The sequence below is a fragment of the Centruroides sculpturatus genome, unplaced genomic scaffold (genome assembly GCF_000671375.1).
Source record: "Centruroides sculpturatus isolate CEXI.00-Female unplaced genomic scaffold, Cexi_2.0 scaffold139, whole genome shotgun sequence".
Taxonomy (NCBI): Eukaryota; Metazoa; Arthropoda; class Arachnida; order Scorpiones; family Buthidae; genus Centruroides; species Centruroides sculpturatus.
Window position 1 is genome coordinate 98,583 of NW_019384370.1, and position 27,244 is coordinate 125,826.

At 30.5% G+C, this 27,244-nt stretch overlaps 2 protein-coding genes and 2 non-coding genes across 6 annotated transcripts; all 4 read right to left on the reverse strand.

Moving 5' to 3' along the window:
- Positions 1–2,721: 2,721 nt before the first annotated feature.
- On the reverse strand, positions 2,722–4,484 carry LOC111614194. Of its 3 annotated transcripts, none has more exons than XM_023355578.1 (2): positions 4,364–4,484; positions 2,722–3,323 (listed from the first exon to the last, which is right to left on the reverse strand). In XM_023355578.1, exon 2 carries the CDS (start codon positions 3,305–3,307, stop codon positions 2,801–2,803), a length of 507 nt encoding a protein of 168 aa, XP_023211346.1. In that variant the 5' UTR covers positions 3,308–3,323; positions 4,364–4,484; the 3' UTR covers positions 2,722–2,800. The 3 variants fall into 3 exon arrangements, with proteins under 3 accessions (XP_023211346.1, XP_023211354.1, XP_023211350.1); XM_023355586.1 differs by having other exon boundaries at positions 4,360–4,484; XM_023355582.1 differs by lacking the exon at positions 4,364–4,484 and adding an exon at positions 4,142–4,212.
- A 2,408-nt stretch (positions 4,485–6,892) lies between these two features.
- LOC111614187 lies at positions 6,893–8,558 on the reverse strand. The gene is made up of 2 exons (XM_023355571.1): positions 8,149–8,558; positions 6,893–7,971 (listed from the first exon to the last, which is right to left on the reverse strand). The coding sequence occupies exons 1-2, from the start codon at positions 8,474–8,476 to the stop codon at positions 7,412–7,414; spliced, it is 888 nt and encodes a 295-aa protein (XP_023211339.1). The 5' UTR covers positions 8,477–8,558; the 3' UTR covers positions 6,893–7,411.
- Positions 8,559–17,694: 9,136 nt separating this feature from the next.
- Positions 17,695–17,776, reverse strand: Trnas-uga. Its single transcript has one exon. It is a non-coding gene; the product is annotated as a tRNA-Ser (tRNA).
- Positions 17,777–27,171: 9,395 nt separating this feature from the next.
- On the reverse strand, positions 27,172–27,244 carry Trnar-ucg. The gene has a single exon. It is a non-coding gene; the product is annotated as a tRNA-Arg (tRNA).

Sequence of the window (27,244 nt, forward strand, 5' to 3'; positions counted from 1 at the left end):
CAGATAATAGCGTATATTTATTCATTTCAATATTACCTTATAGATTTGAAATTATATATTTAAATTTAAAAAATCGCGAATTTTTCTAAACTAACTATAGAGATTTTATTCAAAAAATGAGGAGAATTTCATTACTTTTTTTTATTCAGAGGCAAGCACCAAATTAAATTTGGCTAAGAAATAAACTAAAATTATGGTACTCACATAAGTTCTTATATTATTTTTGTATGTTCTTACAGCATCCAAACTACAATAAATTCATATCGATATTTATTTAAATTAAAATTGACAAAAAGGAAATTCAATTATAATTTTTTTTATTAAACTTGTTTTTTTTGGGGGGGTGTATTAAGTCCCTTAATTCATCTTGGTTACGTCAGTGCGTCTATTCACTTACTGATTTAGATAATTGCATTTTTTGAAACATTCGCAACATAAAATAATGTTAACACGTAATGACGTTAAATAAAATCTAATATTTATAGGAAATGTTGAAAGTAGTTGATTCTCCATCAAGTTCTCTCGAGTGGGGAAGGAGCTAGGAATTTTTTCCTAGCTCCTTCCCTAAAAAGGCTCGAAAAAACCTTACCCCTATATAATTAATGTAACTTTTACTAAAAGAAAATTTTTAAAAATTTTACACATTTCATTCATTCAAAGTTAAATGGAACCCCTCTAACCCGGTACTCTTATAAACTCTCGATTGCCCTGTGTACTGGATTTGTTTGAGTATTATCCTTGTACCATTTATTATATTATAAAATAAAAATTTCTCTGTATCTTTCGAAACTTAAATTTTAGTTTTTATTCTGCTCGACCTTCGCAAAAATAAAATTAAAAAAAATCCTAAATTGGACTTATGTATAGGCTATAATTTTTTAATAATTTATTAATTATAGTCGCCTGTTTTAATATTTAAAACGTTATCATGATATTGAAGAATAACTTTTGTATTTATTTTACGAAACTACTCGCATTTGATGTTATTTTTTATATAAAAGTTAACGATTTAATGGAACGAAGATGAAGGCAGAATCTGTAAAAAAAAAGTCGGTAAAAGTCAATATAAACATTCTCAAATTTCTGTTGGTAGATTACTTTACTTCATTATTGTTTTTAGATTGAATAAACGAAAAAAACAATTTAAAAAACTCATTTTAAAAAGACAACAAGAGAGTTTTCAAGTTAAAAAATATATCAATAATACAAGTATTAATGTAATTTTAAATCCTTTTTATCCGCGTAACCTTTTTAATTCATTAACAAATGTTTTTTTTTGTAAATTATAATAATAAATATACTATATAAATTTAGCAATTTATATTTACTATTATAAGATTATCAAGTTTTTTTCAACTGTTCTGTAGGCCCTATAAAATATAGATTTTTTTAAATCATATTCCATTCAAATCATTATTTCGATCTCCAGAATCATTCCATTACTTTGAGGGTTATGGTGATAACTCATCAAGTAATGGTATAACCTATTATTTTCTTAAAATAAAATTTAGAAATTCATTTTAATAAGTGTATATTGGTAGCATTTTGTAGTTATCTATCATTAAAATGTAATTTATACATATTTGCACACAGATTATGATTGATCCAATATGTTACTGTGTGTTTTAAAATGCACATACCGATAAAACTTTTTAATATTAATTATAAGCTATTGTAATAAAAACATAAAACATTATTTTAGAATGTATTTTATTAATTGAAGGTAGATTTTCATACCGAATATTCCTTTTATAACACATTATAAATTTTAATTTTAATTATTAAATTTGAAGCTTTTCGGAAGCTTTGTAATTTGGATTTTTAGATATAAAGCTGATATTTAAAACTTCAAATTGCAAAAATTATATTTTAAATATTTAAATATCAATCAGAAGTATTGAGAATACCAAAAAAACAGGAAGCAACATTGGAAAGTGAGAACTGAGTTTAGATTTTTCATAGACAAATTTTATGATATTTTTTAAATTTATAAACTTAAATAGTCCATAAATAGTTCCTTTAATGTTTGAATAGTCCTCTATAAAAATCCGTTTTATGGAAGACTATTCAAACATTAAAAGGCAACAATTAAGTGTTAAACAATGCACTCCCCATTTAACATTTTATTTGAATATTTTTTTTTTATTTTATATTTCATAAACAAAAACTTTACCTCGTTTCATCATAAATAAAATGGATTTTCTTTAATTTGATATAGCCTATATTTAAAAGTAATAATTTTTGATTAAATGAAACGGATAAATTAATTATTTTTATATCAAATTTGCTCTTATTTGATCTAACTCATTGCCAAATCAATATTGAATGCCATTTTTATTCTTACATTTACATCGTCTTATTCAATAATTGGTGAAAAGCATTGACGTAAATTAAATTATATATAACTCATTCGCATTTTATCTATGATAAAAACACTCTTTTGGAGCATATCTTTCCTAAATTATATTAAATTGGCTAATGAATTTATAATAGAGCAGCAATTCCTGCGAAGAGATATTCTTCCATAGTAACTTAGATGAATATCGATAGCAAAGTAAGAAATAATTTATCCTAAGTAAAGGAAAAGTTAAAAAAGATTTTTATTAAATTAGAGAATTTTTTATAAATATTCTTATAAATATATATATATAACCTATATATAATGCTAATATATGAATATAATATTTTTATTTACATAATGTTAAATAAAATAATTGTAAATAAGAATAAAAAGATTATTATTCAATATTTAGTTAAACGTATTACAAAAGTTTGGCTGATTAAAGTATTAAATACAGTTTTACAACGTTTGATGAGTTCTATTCAATACATGTCTAGATGACACGTATGGAAAAGTCTGATGAATCCAGTTTAATATAAAATTATAAGATGATTCGTACGGAGAAGGAGCAAAAGGAGGAGAATTTAAGGCTCTGTCTGAATGAAAAATTGTAGGTAAAATTGGTTTTGTACGCTGAGAATGTTGTGGCGGATGCAAATGTTCTTCCTTAGGAACAAAATGCAATGTCTCTTCCTCTGTTGTAAGGCAACGGGGGGAAGAATGTTGTTGTTGTTCTTCAGCAACTCGAGTATATTCTGGTAAAGCTAAAGAATGAGGAACATTTACTATTATATTAAAAGACTGACTGCTTTGTTCGGATTCCATAGAATCGAGTGAACTTTCAGATGATAGCGAACTTTCACTTCCAGAAATTCCAGTGTCTCGACGGGAGAAACAACAACGAAAACAGCAGAAAGCAAAGAAAATCACTGCTAGAGCAACTGTTATTATATAAATATAAACCATTATCGACCATTTTTATCTGTGAGAAAAAAGTTTTGTTAATACCTTTAATAATATAAAAAATATTGTCAATTTTCATTGTATTATTTCTTAATATTAAAGTATTAATTAAGCATAAAAAATTTAGTCTTATGACTTTTTATTATTTTAAACAAAATAAATGTTAACAATTTATTTTTATTTAAATCTTAACTTGCCAATTATGCTAAAAACACCTTTAGTTTTTAATAGTTAAAGTTCTTTTTAGGATTAAATAATTTTTAAGTTAATAAATCGTTTATTAAAATTTCCTAAAAGATTTTACTATTCTTATAAGATTATTAATAAATTACTATTTTAATTTAAAATGAATTTTATAAATACGTTAAATTTACATTTGCTTAAGGAATCTCATATTTAGTTCAAAAGTTCTCTTGATAAGAAGTATTTTCACGTATAATTTATCAATAGATTCTTAAAACTAGATAACATTAGCATAAGTTTGATAAAAAATTTTTAAAAATTCAGTGTAAATACTTTTTATGGCATGTAACTACATTGTCTACATTTATAAATGAATTTTTCATTAAGAAAATTTTGGAATATTATTAATAAATATTGTAATAATTTTAAAAAGAAAATTAATTAAGATTATTAATAAAAACATTGCTAGAAATTCTTTATAATTTACAGTAAAATTGATTATTATTATACTTAAAAATGAGGAGCTGATATACAAAATTAAAACTATAATAAACCTACACAAAAATGTATTTGTAAATAAATTCTAAATTCAAAGAATTTTATTATTTTTTAATTAATTTTTAAAAATAAAAATGTATCAATAAACTCAGGTACCGTCTGAAGAACCGAAGATTCAAAAGGAAAGTCAAATGTTTCTCCTTGAAACTTGACTTTGTTCTACCCAAGACTTCAAAGTTATTGTATACATCTATACATATACTGTATAAACTTAATCATATCTATAAAATCTATTGCATAAAACTAGATTAAATTTTACAAACAAAACAATTACAATTAACTTATATATTTAAAATACATATTTTAAAACAGACCTACCTATCCTTTTCTTCTGAAGTATGCTTGCTTTTTAGAGGAAAAAAATGTATTTAGGAACCTTTACTTTTTTGAAAATAATGTCGATATCGTGTCATTCTTTCTCGAGATTACTCGTATCAATTTAAACTTAATGACAGTATCAGTCACATGATTATATTATATTTTATTTTATTTTTTGATAACATTGTAAAAACTGTAAAAAGATTGAAATTTTATGTGATGTAACATGGTTAAAAAATTACAATTTAAAATAATTTTAATATAAATATGTAATCTTATATATCGGATTTATTTTAAGAATTATTTTTTGTATGTAAACTGTGACTAAATTCTCAGATAAGTAACTTTATTCTCGCCATTTAAAAAAAAAAAAAAAAAAAATTGAGCAACATAATTCGAATTATATATGGAAAAATACGTTTAAAAATTAAATTTGAACGANAATAAATTCTCATATTAAACATCTGACTTACCATGGCATCAGTTATGCGTTAAATTGACAACATGTCTGAGGATTTTTTTTTTGAAATTGAAATGTTTAATGATCCGCCATGTTCAAACGATCGTCCATTTGTAATAAAAATATAACCGATAGTATTTTATATTTCTTTTTATATATTAAGCAAATAAAGTTGAATTTTTGACAATTTAAAAGGAAATTTAATACCGCATAACGCAGACATAATTAAAGTATTTTGAAAATTTGTAATTTTACTTAAAAGGTACCGAATAAAAATCCAAATCCATCAATGCAATTTTATATCAGATTAGTGTTACTGTATTTTTTTCTACTTCTACCATATTCGATTCTTTATTGCCCAAATTCTTAATCATACAATTGTCTAACATTCTGTTTTATTAACAATCTTTAAGATGTCTTCTTTAATTTTAATTCACGACATAAAATACATAACTCATCTATCTCAATGCTATTCAACTTTAGAAGTTTTCGGTCACAAACACATTCCATTATTGCAGTTTAACAAAAATATAAATCATTGTAAGAGATACGCAATTAAAATTCTAAGAAAATTCCAATTTATTGATAAAATTTCTTTGAGTAATAGACCCGTGATCAATCTGATCATGTAATGCTTTTATGATTTATGCGGGGATTTATTCCTGGAGCGTTCACGTAGATAAAGAATCATGCAAATTAAGATCACTTTTTACGTAGAAATTCATTATAATTCGGAGGAATACGAGTTACAAGTGCATAGTTATCAAAAATTTCTCTTTTGGGTTATGTTATGCAGATAATCTAGAACTAAGAGAATGTTCTAAATAATTAACATCAATTAAAATAAAATTTTTAAGGAAAATTTACAAGGTTAAAAAGGTAATTTTGTTAAAAATTCATATAAATTATAGTAATTTTTATTTCTTGTATAGTGTAAGTCAGTTGCCAAGAATGATATATAAATATCATCGAATGCAGCTATACGTGTCGTAAACTCATTGCAAGTGTAAACTGCAATTACTGCATCGACTTCGATGTGACAGAATCTATTAAAATAGTGAATTTGTCAAGAGATTTTTATTTTTGATTCTGAACACAGAAAGGATGTCATCGTGCCAATATCCGGGTCTGTTCCTAGTTTTCACGGAGCATTCTGTGCAATACAGTCCAGCCTTAACAATTCCTTAACTATAATATATTTACGTATATACTACGTAATTAAATAATTATTTTATTTTGTAATATTCCATTTAAAAATAAATAATTACATTTAATGATAAAAGATGGCGCTGTATGTTTTTTTTTACATTTAGGCAGTACTGTAATATTTTTTTATTATTACTGTATTTGTTTTATTTTAATGAATTAAATATTTAAAAAAAAATCTTTTTTAAAGTAATAATGTTGGAAAAATATTTAACAATTAAGTAGCAATAATTTAAGAAAACACTTTGCTTTGGTTTGCTTAATTTGATATCAATATCGATTTCACTATTTAAAATTTTAGCTATGAGGAATATTTGAACGAAACTTTATATTAATTTATTTCTTTAATAATTATAATTGTTTAAATTAATAAATAAATAATATTGGCGCATTTCCTGATAGAGTGGCTTTAATACAGCCGGATAAGCCAATCAATGACATAGTCCGTTTCATTTGAAACAGATTATGTTATTGACTTGCTTATTCGGCTGTATTAAAGTCACTTTACCGGGAAGTGTGCCCATTAATTAACAACTTATTCAATCTAAATTGTTAACAAATCCATTATGAAAACCAACTAAATACCAGTTTATCCACTCGGATATTGGAAAACCCTCTTTTTTAGGTTGTAGAACATTAGTAATATAAATACATTTTTTGTGAGCTTAAAAAAAGAAAATAGATTCGATTAATGGATAAGGCAACTCAATACTTGGGCAATGTGCCTAGAGAAAATGTCCCGCAAGAAGACTTTTACGGAAAACTGGACCTACTTGCCCACCAGTGGCCGAGTGGTCTCCGTTGCCGCTCATAGCGGTGGTGACTGGACCCTAAACACTGNCGTCAAAGGATGACTAACCTATGAGCGGTAAGAAAGATCTAGATCGTGAAATCAAGATTAATGTCAAGATTGACATCAGTTAGGATAATTATATGCATCCCAACTCGTGATTCTTACTACTATTTCAATTAGGAGGGCTCGTTTGAGTGGGGAGACACACGAATAAGTGACAGAAGTCCAGGAAACTAGAATCCAGTTTAGCAAAATTTTAATGAATAACAAAGAATACAAATGAACAAACTAAATAACATCTAGCTATGATTAAAACATGAATAATTAAACCTTAAACTAAATAGGTCCCTAAAGGTTGAGAGAGAGAGAGTTTACAAAAGTACTGATTATAATACCTCAATATTATTCTTGACTTGTAACCTTCCTGTCCTTTGGGCAGAAGTTCAATCTATATGGCACAAAATCAAAGATTAGAGGATACTAGAGGATGTGTTAGGCAGTATTGTGCAGAGTGTTTGGTGCGTATCCTCTATTTATATGAATTTTCTCCTCCAATTGAGATTTGAATATGTTGTCATCTGACAATGATCTAATTCTTACTAAACATGTAGTCATCGGATGACTGACTACTTTTTGAAGGAAGTAAACTTCCTTTCTTTCTCTCCCTTTTCATTTCTGTGGTTACTTTTTCTTCTAATTTATAAAATCTTTCCTCTAATATTTGTTTAATCTCATCAAATTTTTTCTCCAAAAGAGATATTTTCTTTGATATTTCATCGTCTCTTTTATTTGCAATTATCGATTCTTCCTTACGAAATCTTCTTTTCTTGTGAGGAGAAGCTAATTTTCTAAGTATTTTCCTACGAACACTTTTTTCACGTTGTTTTCTTCTGTCTGAAGCATTTTCTACGCTATTTTCATCATAACTATTTGAATATGAAATATTCTTATTGTCAACACTCAAGAAATAATCTGGTTTATTATTCTGAGTATTAACGTTCGTATCTTTCATAGGTAAAGTTTTTTCTTTCCCTTCATTTAGAGATTTCAACGAGGAAATTGGAATTAAATTATTTTTATCTGAATCTTTTCTAAGCTGAAATTCCTTTTTATCTTCTAATTGAACCACTGGAAGCTTGAGTTCGGTTTCTATCGTACAGTACATACGGAAGAAAAAAGATTAAAAAGCTATTATTAAATTAAAGAAGTTAAAAATTAATTATCTAAATTAAAGATGTTAAAAGTAGAAATTAAACGAATTTTTATCGTAATGTTGGCTAACCTTTAATGCCGTTAATAAATTCTCATATTAAACATCTGACTTACCATGGCATTGAATGGATGGTAGAAGAGATTTATCATTTCTCTGTTGTTTAATTTCTGGTTTGTGCGTGTTGGAATTTGTAGAATCCTCTTGCATATTTTTCGATTCTTTAATTAATTTTGATGGAAAACCAGACGTAATTGATTCTTGAGGTAATTTGCTTATTTTCAAATCTTCTGGATCTACTTTGATGATTTTATTCTGCAACTCAAGTTGTCTCAATATCGAATTTAAAAGCTCACAAAAGACATTAATATTTATAGTTTTCCCATCTTTTGAGATAACAAATTGAAGAGTATCTCTGTATGTAATATATCTGAAATCTGTCATCAAAGCTTCCTTTAAATTTTGTTCCTCTTCTGTAGTTAGAAAATAATAATAATAATAATAAATAATTCAATTATTGGGTTAAATGGTTATTACGCAATAATATTTGGTATATTGAGAAGTGTGATGGCGAAATGATACGAAGATTCTTAGGTAGGGATAACACTTAAATAGAGGCCAATTGCGCACAGAAGGTCCTCTCGAGAGGCATCTTCCGATGGCAGATCGCCCTCATGTTGCATTATCTTATCTCTTTAATCCATCAATCTGCTTTTACCTTTGAAGTAGTATTTATCAATACATTGATTCCAGTGTAGTGATCACGTTTAGATTGCTGCCTTAATTTAAGAGAAATGTGTCAAAAGGTAATTTATGTTGCGACGTAATCCTCTCAAAGCTCATAACAGGTTTAGGGAAATATAGAGGAAAATTAAGTTCTTATAATGTTTTTTTCTGATCAACCCTCGTATATTATAACATACTGTAATTTAATATAGTTAAACTATAACATTACAAGATAGTAAACGAAAAAATATTAGTTAAGAGATTGTTTTCGTTTAAGAACTTTGATACGGTAGATAATTCGTCTGCAATTTGTATAAGAATAATAATTTTAATAACTTTTTTCCGAAAAATAACAGATATTATTCAATTCAATACACACTGATAGACCCTAATATATACTTTGCCATCTGAATTATTTCTTTGTTTTTTCTTCGATCGATATTGATTATTGAGTGGATCCAGAACAATGTCAGAAAATAAACGTTTTTCACTGATTATCCAAAACTAATTTTATATTAAGATTGTTTTAAAATATCTTAATCAAGTAATTGCATTATATTTTATTTAAAAAATAATTTTTGGATATTATATATTCAATTTTAAATTAAATTCGAACTTCATTTAATTAAGATAAACTTTAGAGTATAATATTAGAAAATTGTAACACATACGTGAAATAATTAGAATATCCGTAATTGAAGGAAACAGTGTTTCGATTATCATAAGAGATAACAAAATTTTATACGGAAATTATAAAATATTTCCTATAAGTGAGTCTAGTTAACTTTTTCTTACTGATTATTTTATCAATGATAAATTCTACTCAGGAAAAACGCATTTCGTTTTCTAAAGGAAATTTATCACTTTAGAAAATCAAGTATAATTTTTAAATTTTTAACAAAAATTTTGTATTTGTCACAATTTTTCTCGAATTATGTCAGTTCTTTTGAAATGACATCGAATTATTAAATCATAGTTAAGATTAAAAATTTTAAATATCCATTAACCTCAATAATAAAATTCTCATTATCTCTGGCTCTTTTATATGTTTACTTGATAGAGAACTATGCGTAGTTCAGCTAGCATGTTCTAAAGTATCAGTCATTGTAGAGATTCGATCCGAAAGTATCTGTCTTTCCTCATCCCTCATTATGTTAGTTGACTCTATTGAGAGCAAGGTTTGAATGTAATGAGCAAAATTGTAGTTAATGATTCATCACTGTTATTAATGCATAGAGTGTAACTGAAGTTTTCTTGATAACATCGATAATGATTTCTATATCAATATAACACATTGTATGTGAAATAATTAGAATATGATAGGATAAGGCAACGTAACGTAGGAGATTTTCCAAGGGGGAGATGACTTCCGAGGAGACGAACTATGGAAAACTGTCCCCTATTGAAAATACGTGAAGAAGGCCGGAAAACTTTCCTGCGACCATCCTGTTGGTCAGTGACTAAATGAATAAAATCATTGAACACTAGTAGTTGGCCAACCCATATGACCAATTACCAGTGTTTAGTGGTTTTATCCATTCGATCAATGGTGAGCTAGAGTCGTAAATCTGTTAATAACATTACCCAACTTGATGTTTACCTCCGAAGAAATAAAATTAGTTTATTTTCAATTCCAATGCACTTCAAAAATCAGAAAGGAAATGTCACATAAGTCACAGTTTTCAGATAATGAAGCCAGTAGGCTGCATTAGGTATCTGCACATTTGTCAATGTAAAGTAGATGCTATAGGCTTAGCACCACCAATATTAGGAATTAATGCCACAGAAAGTATTTTAGTGAAGAAAAACAAGCAACTGAAACTCGAAACTAATACCCTGAGTTTCTAAATTAAATGTCGTGTTTAAATCTTTTTAAACCGGAACTGATTTTTGCTGCTAGGTTCTAGGACATTTTGTTAAGATTTTTCAGACATATGACGTTTGATTAAAATAAATCTTCAATAAGTTTATGTACGTTTTTGGCCTACCAATGGCCGAGCGGATAAAATCACTGAACACCTGTGGTTGGTCGTGGGTTCGCGCCTTATCAACGGGTTGTCCACGTAAAGTTTTCCGGCTTTCTTCACGTTATTAAAAGCTAATAGAGCCAGTTTTCCACAGAAAGTCCTCCCGGGAAGCATCACCCCTCAATAGATCGCCCACATGTACATGAGTTGCTGTATATAAATAATTCAACCAATATATGCATTTAAAACGTTTGCATACCTTTAATGTTTTAAGGTACTGTACTGTACATGTCACAGCTTAAAGTTATTGCAAATCAGCATACAGAACGGTCGCTTTTAGTGCAAGGCTTTTGATATCCTGCGAAATCGAAACGTGGTCCATATTCACATAAAAATTTGATTCTCATCCTGATCTATCTGTCAAAGTTTAAAACGATGTAAATAAACAAACAAAACCACATTAAAATGATTTTCACATGTATGAAATACAGCATATGTATGCTATTTTGTATGAATATCATAAAATAAAGGTGTGGCGATATCTTTTCATCCTTGCGTGGTACGAAAATTTGAATGCGATTTTTGAAATCGGGTGGATTTTTTCTGCGGAAATCACCGATTTAAATGCCGAGGGTGTAACAAAAAAATGTTTTGTTGGGTAGTTTAATCTTGGGATTTGTAGAGATGGGGATTTTTTTTCTTCAAAAATTTTTATTTTGTCTTAGTTCTTTTGGAATCTAGAAAAATATATTTTCATATAGGTGGTGGATATAATACGAAATACGAAACGTGACAGCCAATGTCAGTCGAATGGAAATGTCAAAACCTGTCGACGGTTTAAGAATGTTTGTAAGATAAAAAAAAAAAAGCCTGAAAAGAGGTGAACAATATAGTTGTCACCCGAAATGTATAGTGATGTAAATAAAAATTTTTCTGAATTTTTCCTTGTCTATGAGTCTGAGTCTCATATTAATGCGGATAAAGCAAACGATACTAACATATTAATGTTTTTTAAGTTTGTATTGTAAAACACGTCCCATAACCTCTGGTTAAAAAAGTAATATATTTTTCAATTTGGAAATCATTTAGTAACATCCGAATTGTTATTATAAAAATATAGTATTGATATGTTGACAATTTTTAATTATATATTTTTTAAAATATATAAATATGATATATAAACGTATTGCTACTTTGTGTTTGTTACGTATTGTATTTTGTCTATCAAAAAAACAAACGTTATTTTTCAAGGGAGATTCAAAATGAAAGTACGTAGATAAGCAGTAAAGTTTAATTAGTAAACACTACAAAAAATCAAATTGATAAATTCTACGTAATAAATTTTTATAGGAGTATTTTACTTGTAATTTTCTTATAAAATTTTCTGTCATCTCTTATAAAAGGTGAAATAATTATTGAAATATTAACATTTGAAGCTGTAAGAACATTAGAACAACATGCATATAATAGTTTTATTTTGTTCATTTTTTATATCTTACGGTTTCGTATTAGATAATATTAACGACACACCTTTATTCAAGTAAGTAACTTATTTAGATTTCATATGAAATGTTGCTAATGCTTTTAGTAGTAGTAATGATACAGTTAATAATAACATTAATAAATTTAAAATTAATTTTAATGAAAATGATTTATAAGCTTCTAATTATTTAAAATTCATTTATTCTATAGCATAACTATGCGAAGTAGTTCAGCTAACATGTTCTAAAGTATCCGTCATTGTAGAGATTCGATCCGAAAGTATCTGTCTTTCCTCATTCCTCATTATGTTAGTTGACTCTATTGAGAGCAAGGTTTGAATGTAATGAGCAAAATTGTAGTTAATGATTCATCACTGTTATTAATGCATAGAGTGTAACTGAAGTTTTCTTGATAACATCGATAATGATTTCTATATCAATATAACACATTGTATGTGAAATAATTAGAATATGATAGGATAAGGCAACGTAATGTAGGAGATTTTCCAAGGGAGAGATGACTTCCGAGGAGACGAACTATGGAAAACTGTCCCCTATTGAAAATACGTGAAGAAGGCCGGAAAACTTTCCTGCGACCATCCTGTTGGTCAGTGACTAAATGAATAAAATCATTGAACACTAGTAGTTGGCCAACCCATATGACCAATTACCAGTGTTTAGTGGTTTTATCCATTCGATCAATGGTGAGCTAGAGTCGTAAATCTGTTAATAACATTACCAAACTTGATGTTTACCTCCGAAGAAATAAAATTAGTTTATTTTCAATTCCAATGCACTTCAAAAATCAGAAAGGAAATGTCACATAAGTCACAGTTTTCAGATAATGAAGCCAGTAGGCTGCATTAGGTATCTGCACATTTGTCAATGTAAAGTAGATGCTATAGGCTTAGCACCACCAATATTAGGAATTAATGCCACAGAAAGTATTTTAGTGAAGAAAAACAAGCAATTGAAACTCGAAACTAATACCCTGAGTTTCTAAATTAAATGTCGTGTTTAAATCTTTTTAAACCGGAACTGATTTTTGCTGCTAGGTTCTAGGACATTTTGTTAAGATTTTTTCCGACATATGACATTTGATTAAAATAAATCTTCAATAAGTTTATGTACGTTTTTGGCCTACCAATGACCAAATGCGTTGCTGTATACAAATAATTCAACCAATATATGCATTTAAAACATTTGCATACCTTTAACGTTTTAAGGTGCTTAACAATATACTGTACTGTACAGTACATGTCACAGCTTAAAGTTATTGCAAATCAACATACAGAACAGTCGCTTTTAGTGCAAGGCTTTTGATATCCTGCGAAATCGAAACGTGGTCCATATTCACATAAAAATTTGATCCCATTCTGATCTATCTGTCAAAGTTTAAAACGATGTAAATAAACAAACAAAACCACATTAAAATGATTTTCACATGTATGAAATACAGCATATGTATGCTGTATTTCATACATGTGAAAATCATTTTAGCATATGAAACAAAATAGCATATGAAACAGCATATGTATGCTGTTTCATATGCTATTTTGTATGAATATCATTAAATAAAAGTGTGGCGATATCTTTTCATCCTCGCGTGCTACGAAAATTTGAATGCGATTTTTGAAATCGGGTGGATTTTTTCTGCGGAAATCACCGATTTAAATGCCGAGGGTGTAACAAAAAAATGTTTTGTTGGGTAGTTTAATCTTGGGATTTGTAGAGATGGGGATTTTTTTTCTTCAAAAATTTTTATTTTGTCTTAGTTCTTTTGGAATCTAGAAAAATATATTTTCATATAGGTGGTGGATATAATACGAAATACGAAACGTGACAGCCAATGTCAGTCGAATGGAAATGTCAAAACCTGTCGACGGTTTAAGAATGTTTGTAAGATAAAAAAAAAAAAAGCCTGAAAAGAGGTGAACAATATAGTTGTCACCCGAAATGTATAGTGGTGTAAATAAAAATTTTTCTGAATTTTTCCTTGTCTATGAGTCTGAGTCTCATATTAATGCGGATAAAGCAAACGATACTAACATAATGTTTTTTAAGTTTGTATTGTAAAACACGCCCCATAACCTCTGGTTAAAAAAGTAATATATTTTTCAATTTGGAAATCATTTAGTAACATCCGAATTGTTATTATAAAAATATAGTATTGATATGTTGACAATTTTTAATTATATATTTTTTAAAATATATAAATATGATATATAAACGTATTGCTACTTTGTGTTTGTTACGTATTGTATTTTGTCTATCAAAAAAACAAACGTTATTTTTCAAGGGAGATTCAAAATGAAAGTACGTAGATAAGCAGTAAAGTTTAATTAGTAAACACTACAAAAAATCAAATTGATAAATTCTACGTAATAAATTTTTATAGGAGTATTTTACTTGTAATTTTCTTATAAAATTTTCTGTCATCTCTTATAAAAGGTGAAATAATTATTGAAATATTAACATTTGAAGCTGTAAGAACATTAGAACAACATGCATATAATAGTTTTATTTTGTTCATTTTTTATATCTTACGGTTTCGTATTAGATAATATTAACGACACACCTTTATTCAAGTAAGTAACTTATTTAGATTTCATATGAAATGTTGCTAATGCTTTTAGTAGTAGTAATGATACAGTTAATAATAACATTAATAAATTTAAAATTAATTTTAATGAAAATGATTTATAAGCATCTAATTATTTAAAATTCATTTATTCTATAGCATAGAAGGTTTACGTCAAGAATATATATTGGGTTCTAACACTCAGTTTCGATTAAATAAAGACTTGGCCTGCAATAGTCAATATCCAGAAATTCTTGTCAGCAAAGATCAATGGAATTACCTGATTGCGGCCTTTTCACAACAACCGAGTTGCGACGAAATTGTTGGATTTACGCATTCTCTACCACACGAAATCCACGAGAGGAACATCACATTTTCTGCTTATTGTCCAACCGTTTACGAAATAGTTAGAGACTCTTCCAATGATCAGTTTCGTCTAAAAGGTTCGTGTTTGTATAAATGGTTAAGATGTAAATCCGAATATAAATGTCGGCTTCGGCAAGATGTTTGTTACTTTTCGAAAAGAATGACGAAAGTGTCTATTCCTGTAATTAGAGAAGAATGATCTATATATTAAAATAATTTTTATTAAATTATTGTTTTTTCATGTGTTTTCGTCCTTTATTATTTATAATTTAACTAACCTAATCAGCCACCATTAACTCGAGAAATGTAATGAATATATTGATAAGATAAAAAGTTAATTATAGTTAAATAATGACGCATAATGCGCTATCCATACACACACACACACACACACACACACACACACACACACACAAATGAATTATAATAAATAAAATTTTGTTTGTTTTACTTAAATGTTCTACCGTCGATACTCGAACTCGGGATCCAACAGTTGAACCAATCCGCTGTAATATGATCGCGATGATTTACTTACTATTGATACATAATATTATCTGTAAAATTCTGAATTCTTACGTCTCCTTTTGAAATATTCAACCCATACATTCTTTATGTACTGTATATAACATATTTATGTCAATATTTTGAAAAATGGCATTAATAATAAACAATTATTAATGTGTTTATATTGAATCTTCATTTATCTTTAATTAATACAGTAATATATAATGAAGAAACGTTCGAAGTAACCAAACTTCTCCATATTGCATTTATTATCGTTATTAAGATTTTATTATTGATTGAGTTTAACAATTTTCATCTTTCTGTTGAACTTCATTAATATTATTAGTATCTTCAATTTACCATGCTTTTTAATTCAATTCTATAGCATATTTGTACGCTCATGTTGTATACACGACTCCGAATTTCCCACCCGTTGCAGATGGGGCGCTTATTGAATAATTTTCGTTTTGGTTGAATTGTTTTCCTAGCATTTGTTGCTGTGTAACTCCAGAAGGAATTTCCTGCTTGCCACTTACAGACAAGTGGAATAGTATTTTGATTATTTTACTGGATGTATGTTTATACTATTTCTTGGTTGAACAGCCGAGTTAACGATCCTTACTGTGAAGAATTGGATATAATTTTTAATTTTTTTGCCTCTTTGTCCTTATTGTTTTACTTTTCTGTGTATATATTGTCTGCTCGGACCTTGTTTATTATAAGACTTATTATATCGGTGAAGTTTTTGATTATCAAAGAGAAGAGATCTTATTCAATACTAGCTTATCCGTCGCGCATTGCTGCGATCTCAGAAGAAAGGAAATTCAAGCAAACTCGTTATGATAAAATTCAATTTACATTTTATCATTTTTATTGAAACTTATTATTATTGTTATTCATTTTCATGGGGGAAAACATTTCAAAGTGTCGTTTCAATTCTATTTATTTATTGGAGTGTTTGTAGATACACGATATTTTTTGTTTTTCCGTCTGGTGCGTACACGAATAAATCAGGTTTTCCGACGCGTGAGCCGGCCACATACAGTTGTACTCGTGAGAAGCACGGATTCTCCAAATTTAGCCCACACACTCGCAGCGATTGTCAGAAGCGCGATATTCCCCATTTTTATAAATATATTTTTTAATCCTTTATAATTTTAATTATTTAATTGCTCCTTCCTCTCTTCCTTGGCGTGTTGTGAAATTTCTGATAGTTGGATAATAAACCGTTTTATTGTAATTTGTCTTTTTAAATTATTTTGAGTCAATATTAAAATTTGGAAAAGGGGAGATACCTAGATCGGTAAAATACGCAAATTTCTTCCTACAACTTCAGTTGTTGTTCGGGGTACAGTTAAGGTTTTAACGATGTTCGAGCGAGTACATAATTAGCAAAAAAAAGTTGAAATAAAGTGATTAAACAAAAATTATTACAAATATCGTAAATAACAGTTCACAAATGCATATATAGAGATATTTTTTGATATTTTTTGAAGGGGGAAATGGTCTTCACAATTTGAAATCGATCGAACACACACTGCTCGAATGATCGTGTAAACGCGCGCCATCTATCTTAGGATAAATGCCAGAAACCTTTGCTGGAGTGTATTAAAAACTTCCCAAAGCTTCGTGGCAATCGTACTACGCCAGAAACCTTCACAGGAGTATATTAAACAACTTCTCAAAGTTTCACGGCAATCGGATAAACGGTGTGGTAATGCATGAAGGACACACACACACACACATTCATATTTATATGTATAGAAGAAGATAATTTTGTTCGCAAACAGTTCTTTAAACATTGTATCATTTAATTAAATCTTATAGGATAGTTCATAAATAGTATTTCAGTGAATATAATTATATTTATTGACGCCGTCCAGTAGATTTAGCAGTATGTTATTGCTTTGACTGAAACCTCAATTATACTTAAATTTTCATTTTCGACGTCGTTTTTGGCTTATTATTTGATGACTAGAAATCATAGTGAATACACTAATTACGTTTAATGAAAGTTAAAAAAAAACTGCAATTATTCGCAGTCGGCAGGATTCGAACCTACGCGGGAAGAACCCAATGGATTTCAAGTCCATCGCCTTAACCACTCGGCCACGACTGCTTACGAAAGACATTTCTATGACAATTCTTATAAGATATGCCAATAAATTTCGTCACGTTTATTTTAATAATGATTTTTTTTTATATTCAAGCTACCCAAACATTACTTTAAAATATTGAACCAGATACAGTAGTTTGATAGATCTGTTCATAAAGCTGACTTGTCTTGACGATAGAAGGTTGGGCGGAAATCCATGAAGCTGACTTAACCATTGAAGTAAATACATCTTGTGATCATCAACGGAACGATCTGTTGTTGAAACTGTAGGCCTATTTTACTTCCGGTTTGATACGGAAATACTGTACGTAATTTGTACTTTTGGTTATTTTTTTTAATTTTTTGTACAGATAAATCGACTAAATGATTTTATAAAATATCTGAACTGATTATGGATCGATGGTATTCAATCTAGTTCATTTAATTTTCTAGAAACGAAAAATGATTTCGATTGTTACAGGTTTGACAGAACTAGAGAGAATACAATTCGTAAACATTGTAAGATATATGCCAATATATAAATTTACTTATATTTTATTACAGTTTTAAGTAAATTTTTAAATATTTTTTTTTATATATTCGATTGTTGTTTGTCAATATGGGCTATGGCTGTCTCTTCCCAATTACGAAAAATATTAAAAGAGTTAAATAAAATATTTCTTATTCTAAATAAACTCTCTAATCTTTACAAAAAATTTTTTAATTTTTCGAGTCTATCTTTCATCCTTTTAACACACCACAGAAGTAACAGTATATTGGCTTGGATGGCCTTCCACAGAACACGTGATAAATTATAACGAAAAAAAACACAAAGTTAAAAACGATCGAAACGCCAACCTTTTATTTGAGGATTCGGCGTCCTTTAACATTAAATACAATGTTTACAATTTCTGTCCATAACTACCATGGTCTTTAGCACAATATATAACTGGTTCAGGCCCTCTGGTGGCGATTTTGGGTAATCATAAAGTTTATTTGCATAACAGCATACATGATAACATGAACAACCCAGGATATTTTTAATTAAAAATTGAATTATGACTATTTACAAAAAATTTTTTAATTTTTCGAGTCCATCTTTCATCCTTTTAACACACCATTTATAGTGTGTTAAAAGGATGAAAAATGGACTCGACTATTTACAAAGAAAGTGACTATTTACAGAAAAAAAAAAAAAAATGTTTTTGTAAATAGTCATAATTCAATTTTTAATTGAAAATATCCTGGGTTATTCATTTTATCATGTATGCTGTTATGCAAATGAACTTTATGATTCTCTAATCTTTCTTTTACTCCCAATGCTAATGTTGCTAGGTCCAGATTGGGAATTCCCAGTTTTACCGAATGTATTAAATACTTTGAGTGTTTACTTTTATACAAAGACTTCCATGGTACTGTATCATTCGTTCTGATTAGCTGTGCCTAAGAGTTCATCTACAAGTTATTCGTAACCAAACTTGTCGTTTTACCCCATCTTTTAGGCTTTCCATTTCTTTCAGATCATTTTTCTATCGGTCTGTTCAGAATATGGGCTGTGTGAAACACATTTGTAAAGGGTTACTTTATAATACATAATCATTTGTTTTTATGTATATTCTTTATCATGCTTATTGATTGTTATCCTTTTTTATTTATATTTTAATCTTTTGTTACGAGCGTTATTTTCGGGGAAGATATCAATTGTCTTGTTACATTTCCTTTAGTATATGCAAAAAATAAATAAATATTAAAAATTCATCATTTATATATATAACCCATTGAACGGGTATCCGTCCGCGTAATACCCCGTTCGTACGCATTTCGATCTAGATTGTGACTAAGGTCGGAGAATGTTCCGTGGTGCGAACGCTCTCGACCGTTTCAGGGTGCGTTTACTTCTGAGCTAATTTGCTATCAGCATGCTCAGCCTGTATACTTTCGTCCAAGTGCTCATTGGCGTTTACTTTAGAGTTATGTGACGTCATGTTTAGCGAAATTGGTAAGCTCGGAGTGCTAGCTAGTTCGTTGTCGAGCTTGGCGTTGATTCAACATGGCTGCTCCCATGACAAAAGTGTGTTTCTCGTACGAACAAATGAAATTACAACTGTTAATGGAAAAAGACACGGCAGAAAATATTTCTAATGGTAAATTTTAATTATTTATTGTATGAAAGGTTTGAAATGATCTTTACACTTTTTTTTATAAGGTTCAATAGCGGTAGATGCCTTCTTCCAGAAATTGATATATGAATATGGTATGGAGGAAGAACTCAGATTACCAGCAGATGTCAATTTGAAAAAAATTAAGTTTGATTCAATTGAAAAGAACAAAGAAAAAGAAAACATGGTTACCAAAAACGTATCTGTTACAGTAAATCCAGGTATTATATGTAGATATATATGTATTAAGAGAATAATTTAAATGTTTATTTAATATTTTAATATGACAGTTTCAAATCATTGACATATATATATTTTTTTAATAATAGAAATAGACGATTATGACCGTAGCACCTTTCAATGGCCTCATTGGGCGATATTGAATTTAATATCGTTAGTGAAGGAACATAAAGAAAAATTTGATTCACCACGTTATACTCAGAAACAGGTAACTACTTTTTACTAAATTTTTCTAAAAAGTTATATATGAAACATTTTCCACAGTTTCTTTAAATCTGGCAGGACAACTACTGTATTATAGGTTAATTATTTCTTAGGAAAATTGTCATTATCTACTCATACTTCATTCAACTGTGTACAAAAGACAAGAAGTTCTCGACTGAAACGAGGTTCTATCGCGATCGACTGGAGAGAGTTCTCGAAACTAGATCCAGTCATAAGAGAGATCCCACAATCCCACGCGCGCGAGAAAATACAAGATGGCTGCGGGACACATGTCGGGCTATCGACAGAGAAATAAAAAAGACATCTGGAGAGACGATGACATCTGTCTATTATTAGATGTATAGCAAGAAAAAATATTTATTTCTAACCAAAACTTTCATTTTGTTTGTTGGTGTTTGTGACTTACCGCGTAGTTACGTCAGTTTTATGATCGCGTGTAATAGGCAGGTTCTTCTCGAGCGGACTGCCTGTGCGAACAGCACGACGTTCGACTAGCGACAGTCACAATCCAGATTGTAGGCAAATCGAGATCGAAGTGAGTCGTGGATTGTGTGAGAACGTAGTATAACGGTATGCCAAAAACGGGCACTAGAGGCGTCCTAGCGAAGATTTTAAATTAACAATAAATTATTTTTATTTGTAATAGGAATTTATTACTGATATGAATTTATTATTTATACCACGGAATAGTATAAATAATTATTATATGCCTTGCCTTATTATATGCCTCGATTAACCTTGCGCCGCACGTTTACAACATCCCGTGACTCAGTGAACGTCGCGCATTGACTCACAGGAAATTTGTTGAAAAAATGGCGGATACATTTAAAATCGAGGTTTACAAGCAAAGGTAAATAAACAAATTACAGTCGATCCCCTTATAAGACGCCAGATACGTTCCGTTCTTTATGAATCAATTTTGTAGGAATCACAGCCAATCACAGGCTGACACGTGTGAAGTTTACGGACTATGGCTGTTTGAAAGGTTTTCTTCCATAAAATTAATCGATTCTAGAATAATTCGACTCAACATTTCCAAAATACGTATATTTTTTGGAAATAATCCGTATAAACTACGCTATAAACAAAAAATTGTAGGATTACTTACCGAGTGTGCACCATTCGACATCGCCGTTGCTCAAGCTTGTTTTCGTCGCGAAACAGCGCAGCAAACCGCGGCCGCGATTTCTGATGTTATTTTTCTGCGAAAACTTCGTTGAACTTTGGAGACATCATTAATAGAAATAATTTTTATAGTCGTTGAATAAGAAATGTTTCTTTCACAAGAAATGTATAAAATTACAGTGCTGTATTAGACTTACGGTACCTAATTTACATACTGTACAGATGATAGTAAACTCAACTTACTCACCTAAACTCTCCGTAGCGTGGCGCTGGATGGCGGAAAGTACTTTGGCTGCCCGATGACGTTTTACGTAATTATAGGAGTTTTTTACCGTTGTTTACGGATACCACCACGATTTTTTCGCCGTCTTATAGGAATCGTAATTATAGGAAGCCGTCTTATAGGGGGATCTACTGTAAACTATTTTAAAGTATTTATAGAATTCTGTAAATGTTTGTCCGATAGAGAAATATTTTTAATAAAATTGAAGACAAAACTATCCAAAAAGGATCACCATTTATTTTTTATGTTCCAAGACTAACACATTTTTGGCGACTGGCCTTTCTTTGTAGACTGCTTGTCGCCGGAAAATTACAAAGAGTCAAAAGGACTCTCTGTAATTTTCCGGCGACAAGCAGCCTACTCCTTTGTTTTTGGACAGTTTTGTCTTCAATTTTATTAAAAATATTTCTCCATGGGACGAACATTTACAAAGAAATTTATACATGTATCGTCACCAGGTGGCAGCTTTTCTAAAAATCTACATTTTCCAGCGCCAATTTCTAGTAGATAAAAAGCAGCCAAAAACCCCAAAAGAAGGTATAGATGAATGTAAGTAGGACAACTGTATGTCACCAGTTCCTTTATCAGAAACTTTTATAATTTTAATTGGATGTGGTTTGTGTTTTTTAAAAGGACTCTTTGTAATTTTCCAGCGACAAGCAGCCTACAAAGAAAGGTCAGTCGCCGAAAATGTGTTAGTCTTGGAACACAAAAAATAAATGGTGATCCTTTTTGGACAGTTTTGTCTTCAATTTTATTTATAGAATGTTTAATAGGTAGAAATATAGATCCGTATGACGCGATTGAGACGGTAAGATTTACCCTCCGAATGAAGGGTGGCTCTGTGCGAACAATAAATGTCTAATGAGCCATACCCCTACGCGCGACCTTTCCCGAGATATAGCCTTCCGAAAATTATTCTACGGGTCACGTGACCGCTTGTTTGCCACAATTTACCCCGCGAATGAGCGGATCGGCGACCCCCCGAGTGTACGCGAGCGCGCGTTAATTTTTTTTCGCGCAGTAGGCGCCCTTTTGACCGCGGTGTCACGACCGGAAATGACGTAGACGAATTTTCAAGGGTTTATATCTCGCGAAGGGTCGCGCGTAGGGATATGGTTCCTTTGATTTTATTGTTCGCACAGGGGGCTACAGTTTGAGGGGTCGCCACCCCTTCATTCGGAGGGTAAATCTTACCATTGGGACTTTAACGGAGCTGTAGAGCATATTGTGAGAAGCCAGGGACGCAGCTTACGAGCACACAATCTCAAGATTGGCTCACTAACTTTTCTAGGAGGGCTGTTAATATAAAGAACGATCTAGAGGATAAATTCTAGATCTCGTCAGGATCCTTGACACCAGTTAATCAAATTTCGGTACGCGGATTAACACGCGTTTTGCTTCGTAGAGGGAATAGGTTTGATTCAGACAGTTGAGACATTCCTTTAACAATAATAAAACAAAATTTAATAAGACAAAATGAATAAAACTATACACAATGGAATAATTAATCTAAACATTTCGAGAGAGAGAGAGCTCACAATTTTCTACTATGATCATACTACCTCTATAGGTTTCCTCTTCTTCTTTATATTTAGTTTCTTTATACTTTAATTCCTGCAGTTCATATACTTCAGTTCATGGAGAGGTCTTGAGAGGCACATAATTATACTTTCTTCTCTATTCTCTAAAACTCATTATTCACTTCTGAGGGATACGACTTTGGGCGTTGGCCTTCAGGAGATGGTATGGAATATGTCTGTCTTCTATGAGCTTCCTCGGCGTACTCCTAACTAAGGCCTTAGGGAACCAATATGGAATACGTATTCCTTATATGAAATTTCGTGGCGTACTCCCCGAATCATGCAAAATTCTTCCTATTTCTCACGATTGTTCTCCAATCAGCCTTTCGAATTCCCTCACGTGAACAGATGAAAAGGGGATGTATCGAGGTGCACAATTCCCATGGTGCTGAGATTGTTAGTAGATAAGGGTAAAACAAAAGGATGTTTCAACTTCCGTGGAAGGAGGTGACTTTTTATCAATTTCCCACGTTTAGAAAAACGATATTTTCTCACCAAAATTAAAGAATATTTTTCTTTAAAATTTTAACTTTATAATTAAATTATTAATTAGTCACAGGGTCTATTCAGATCTCACAATATTGATAGGAACAAAAAAGTCAAAGGAACCGTGCCTCATGGAAATTTGTAAAGAACGCCCACTAGGGGGCGTCCCGGACTACTAGTCTTTAATGTTTTCTAATTTGAAAGATAATCGTGATGATGAGGATATATATAATGTATGATGTGAATTTCAAGATCCAAGATTACAATGACTAAAATGTTATATTTATGAGAGTAAAAAATCATGCTGATCTGAATATCAACACCACGTTTTTAATGCTTTCTGTCATTAATTTTGTTATTTTACTGAAAGAATTGTACTCTTTGTCTGCCAATTGTAAGAAATCTATGGAAAAAGATACGTTGAAGTTGCCCATTGAAACTCTGTACTTACTTGTTAGTGCTATTTGTATGTAATTTTACATGAATAATTTTACTTATGTCAATGTATATTTAATGATTCGTTTTTATTTTAATAAAATTTTCTTTAGTATTTTTGGAATTCTTAAAACAGATAATTTTGACGTCAGTATTATTAAGTCATTATTATATTTTATAAAATTATAACAGTAAATGAGCAATAGTAACCAATTTTTATATTATTGAAGGTTATACAGTATTTATGATAATCTTTAAAAGGCTATTTACTTGCATTGTGTATTTATTATGAGTTTGAAATATATATATATATATTATGTTACTGTGAAAGACCGAAATTAGAGAATGTCGACACATACAAAATACGTCGGTGAAAGTCCGAATATTTGGTTATATTATTATACATTCGAACAATCGCCGGTGTATGTCGACAAGCACAGATAAGCTTTGGTGGAGGTCGAAACGAAGCCGGAGGTAGGACAAGGTCGTACCTCTTTTCCCCGGCAACGGTTTGGTGAAAACCACTTTGTCACTGGATGGCGTTTTTGTTCTTTTGATTCCGTGAGATGAGGATCGATTTGTCAGATCGAGTGGCGGAGGATGAGAGGGGTCGTCGGTAAGGCGTCGGCGATATCCGAATAAAAGACATCATTAACAGATCAGTTCGTAATCACGTAATAACGTAATCAGTTCGTAATTTGTAAAGAAAAGTTACTTTCCATAGATGAGATTTCTTCTCAAGAAATATCGCTGAGAGAAGCAGCTGCAGCTAATTCGAAAAGTGGAGGGCAAGGCTATACACGCTGTCATTGCCAAAAGAAGTGTTCCACGAATAAGTGTAGTTGTAAAAGAAAAAGACTCTTGTGCAATTCAAAGTGCCATAACAAGTTAAGTTGTTGAAATAAATAACATTATATAACGTTAATCACATAATTTATGCGTAAGTTTATTATTGTATTGTTTTCTTTAATGATTAAGAATGTACTGTTAATTTTAGGTTCAACAGTTTATTTACATGTGCTGTTACTTAAGCTTTCTCCTATTTTCACATATTAAAATGATGCATTTTTGTCTTAACGTAATAAAAATATTTTTATTCAACATTCACCGTCAGTGCATGCTGAATGTCGACATTTGCCGGTGTAAGTGAGAAATAATGATATTTAGCAAATATTTCGTACATACACGTAACGACTGTGTGAATGCTGACATTCACCAGAGAATGTTGACATTCGCCAGATATCGGTCATTCACAGTAACATATATATATATATATTTGAAATCAACACAAAATCTTGAAAAATTGTTCGATTTTATACAGATTTATTGTAATATTTACATCATCATCATCATCATCATCATCATCATCATCAACCGTTATCAATCCACTGCAGGATGAAGGTCTCCCCAAGCCTCTTCCACAATCTTTGGTTTTGAGCACTTCGCTTCCATGTTGTGCCAAGATGCCTCTTGATCTCATCAACCCACCGAGTGTGAGGACGTCTTCTTGGTTGTTTCCGATCTCTTGGTATCCAATCAAGAACTTCAGATGTCCAACGATGGTCAGTTCTTCTTGCAATATGTCCAGCCCACTGCCACTTGAGGGATTTATGAAATAATCACTGACAAAAAGATTTCGTATCTAGATATAGTTGTCCTATTACCCAATAGCGCGGCTTATAGCTATGTATCAGACAGGTATGTAAATAATTACAGTTGTGGACCGATTTCATGCCAAGTAATATAACCAAAATGTCTTAAAATTATTATTCCAGTGGGTGGGTCGCAGTGGTTTACTGTGTTGAGAATTTTTATTGTTGCATGCATGTTGTTTGAAGATTTTCAAACGCCAAGTATGCCCGTATGACGCAGATAAAGACATTACACACAAATGATGAAGTTTGACAAAGGCAGCATTACAGGACTGAGGGAAGCAGGATGAATGTTTCGACGAATTGTTTGTCATCTAGACTAGTGGTTCGACAAATAGCTCGGTTGAAACAGCTGAAATGGCATCTTTGTTCATCATACAGAAGCAGCAGAAAGCCATGCTACAGAACCTTCTCGTAATTTTAGTGGGAGACCGATAGAAACTAGTTTGCATGCACTGTGACCCGCTAAGCGTCTGTCATTAGCAAATCAACATCGTCGGCTTCGTTTGAAGTGGCTGAATAAATTGGCACGGATTGGCAGCGACGAATCTTTGTTCTGCTTGGGAATGAATAATAAACGTTTCAGTGTGGAGACCACTGATGAGTGTTTCAATCTTGCTTTTACTGTTCAGTAGCAGACAGTTCCCACTGATGGCGTGCGGTCTGTGAAGCTACATTTATGGACTCGGGACACCTTGAAACGTCGAGAAATGCAAAACAATTCGGGGGTTATTTCTGTATGAATGGATGTTTTTAGTGTGTATTTGTGGCGTGATTTAGTTCACCTTGTTTGAAGCTGTGCTTTTTGTCAAAAATTTCTAAAATTTTGTAGGAAGAGTGATGATATTAAATTTTGGTGGTTAAAGGTCGAAGGGTGGGGAGATAAAGAGGGTCGTGTCATATCTCGAATAGGGTCAGACTTAATGATGATTTTACTCGTTATTAGCATTTACAATTTTTATAAAGCTTACTCCTAGCCGATACTAATTTAAACACAAGCATAATAATAAACGCGTGCATAAAGCTTCTTTCGGGAATGATATTATAGTCTTCCTGAAAATTTATACTTATTTTTTTAGGAATTTACTTATTTACTTATTTAGCAGACATAAATACAATGGGATTTTAATTAAATTTAAATTATCGGTCTACTTCGTAAGCAAAACATTTAAGATAGAAATTTTTAAAAATGTATTAGTCTCTTTCTTGTGAAATTAAAAAAACGAAAATTCGTCCGCGACAGGATTCGAACCTGCAATCTTCTGATTCGAAGTCAGACGCCTTATCCGTTAGGCCACGCGGAC

What these genes read in the sequence shown, in the direction of transcription:
- LOC111614187 (XM_023355571.1), bottom strand. Translation starts at nt 8,476, where the DNA reads ATGACAGATTTCAGATATATTACATACAGAGATACTCTTCAATTTGTT. An exon ending in ACCATCCATTCAATGCCATG is followed by an intron (nt 7,972 to 8,148) that starts GTAAGTCAGATG and finishes ACTGTACGATAG; the next exon opens with AAACCGAACTCAAGCTTCCA.
- LOC111614194 (XM_023355578.1), bottom strand. Translation starts at nt 3,307, where the DNA reads ATGGTTTATATTTATATAATAACAGTTGCTCTAGCAGTGATTTTCTTT.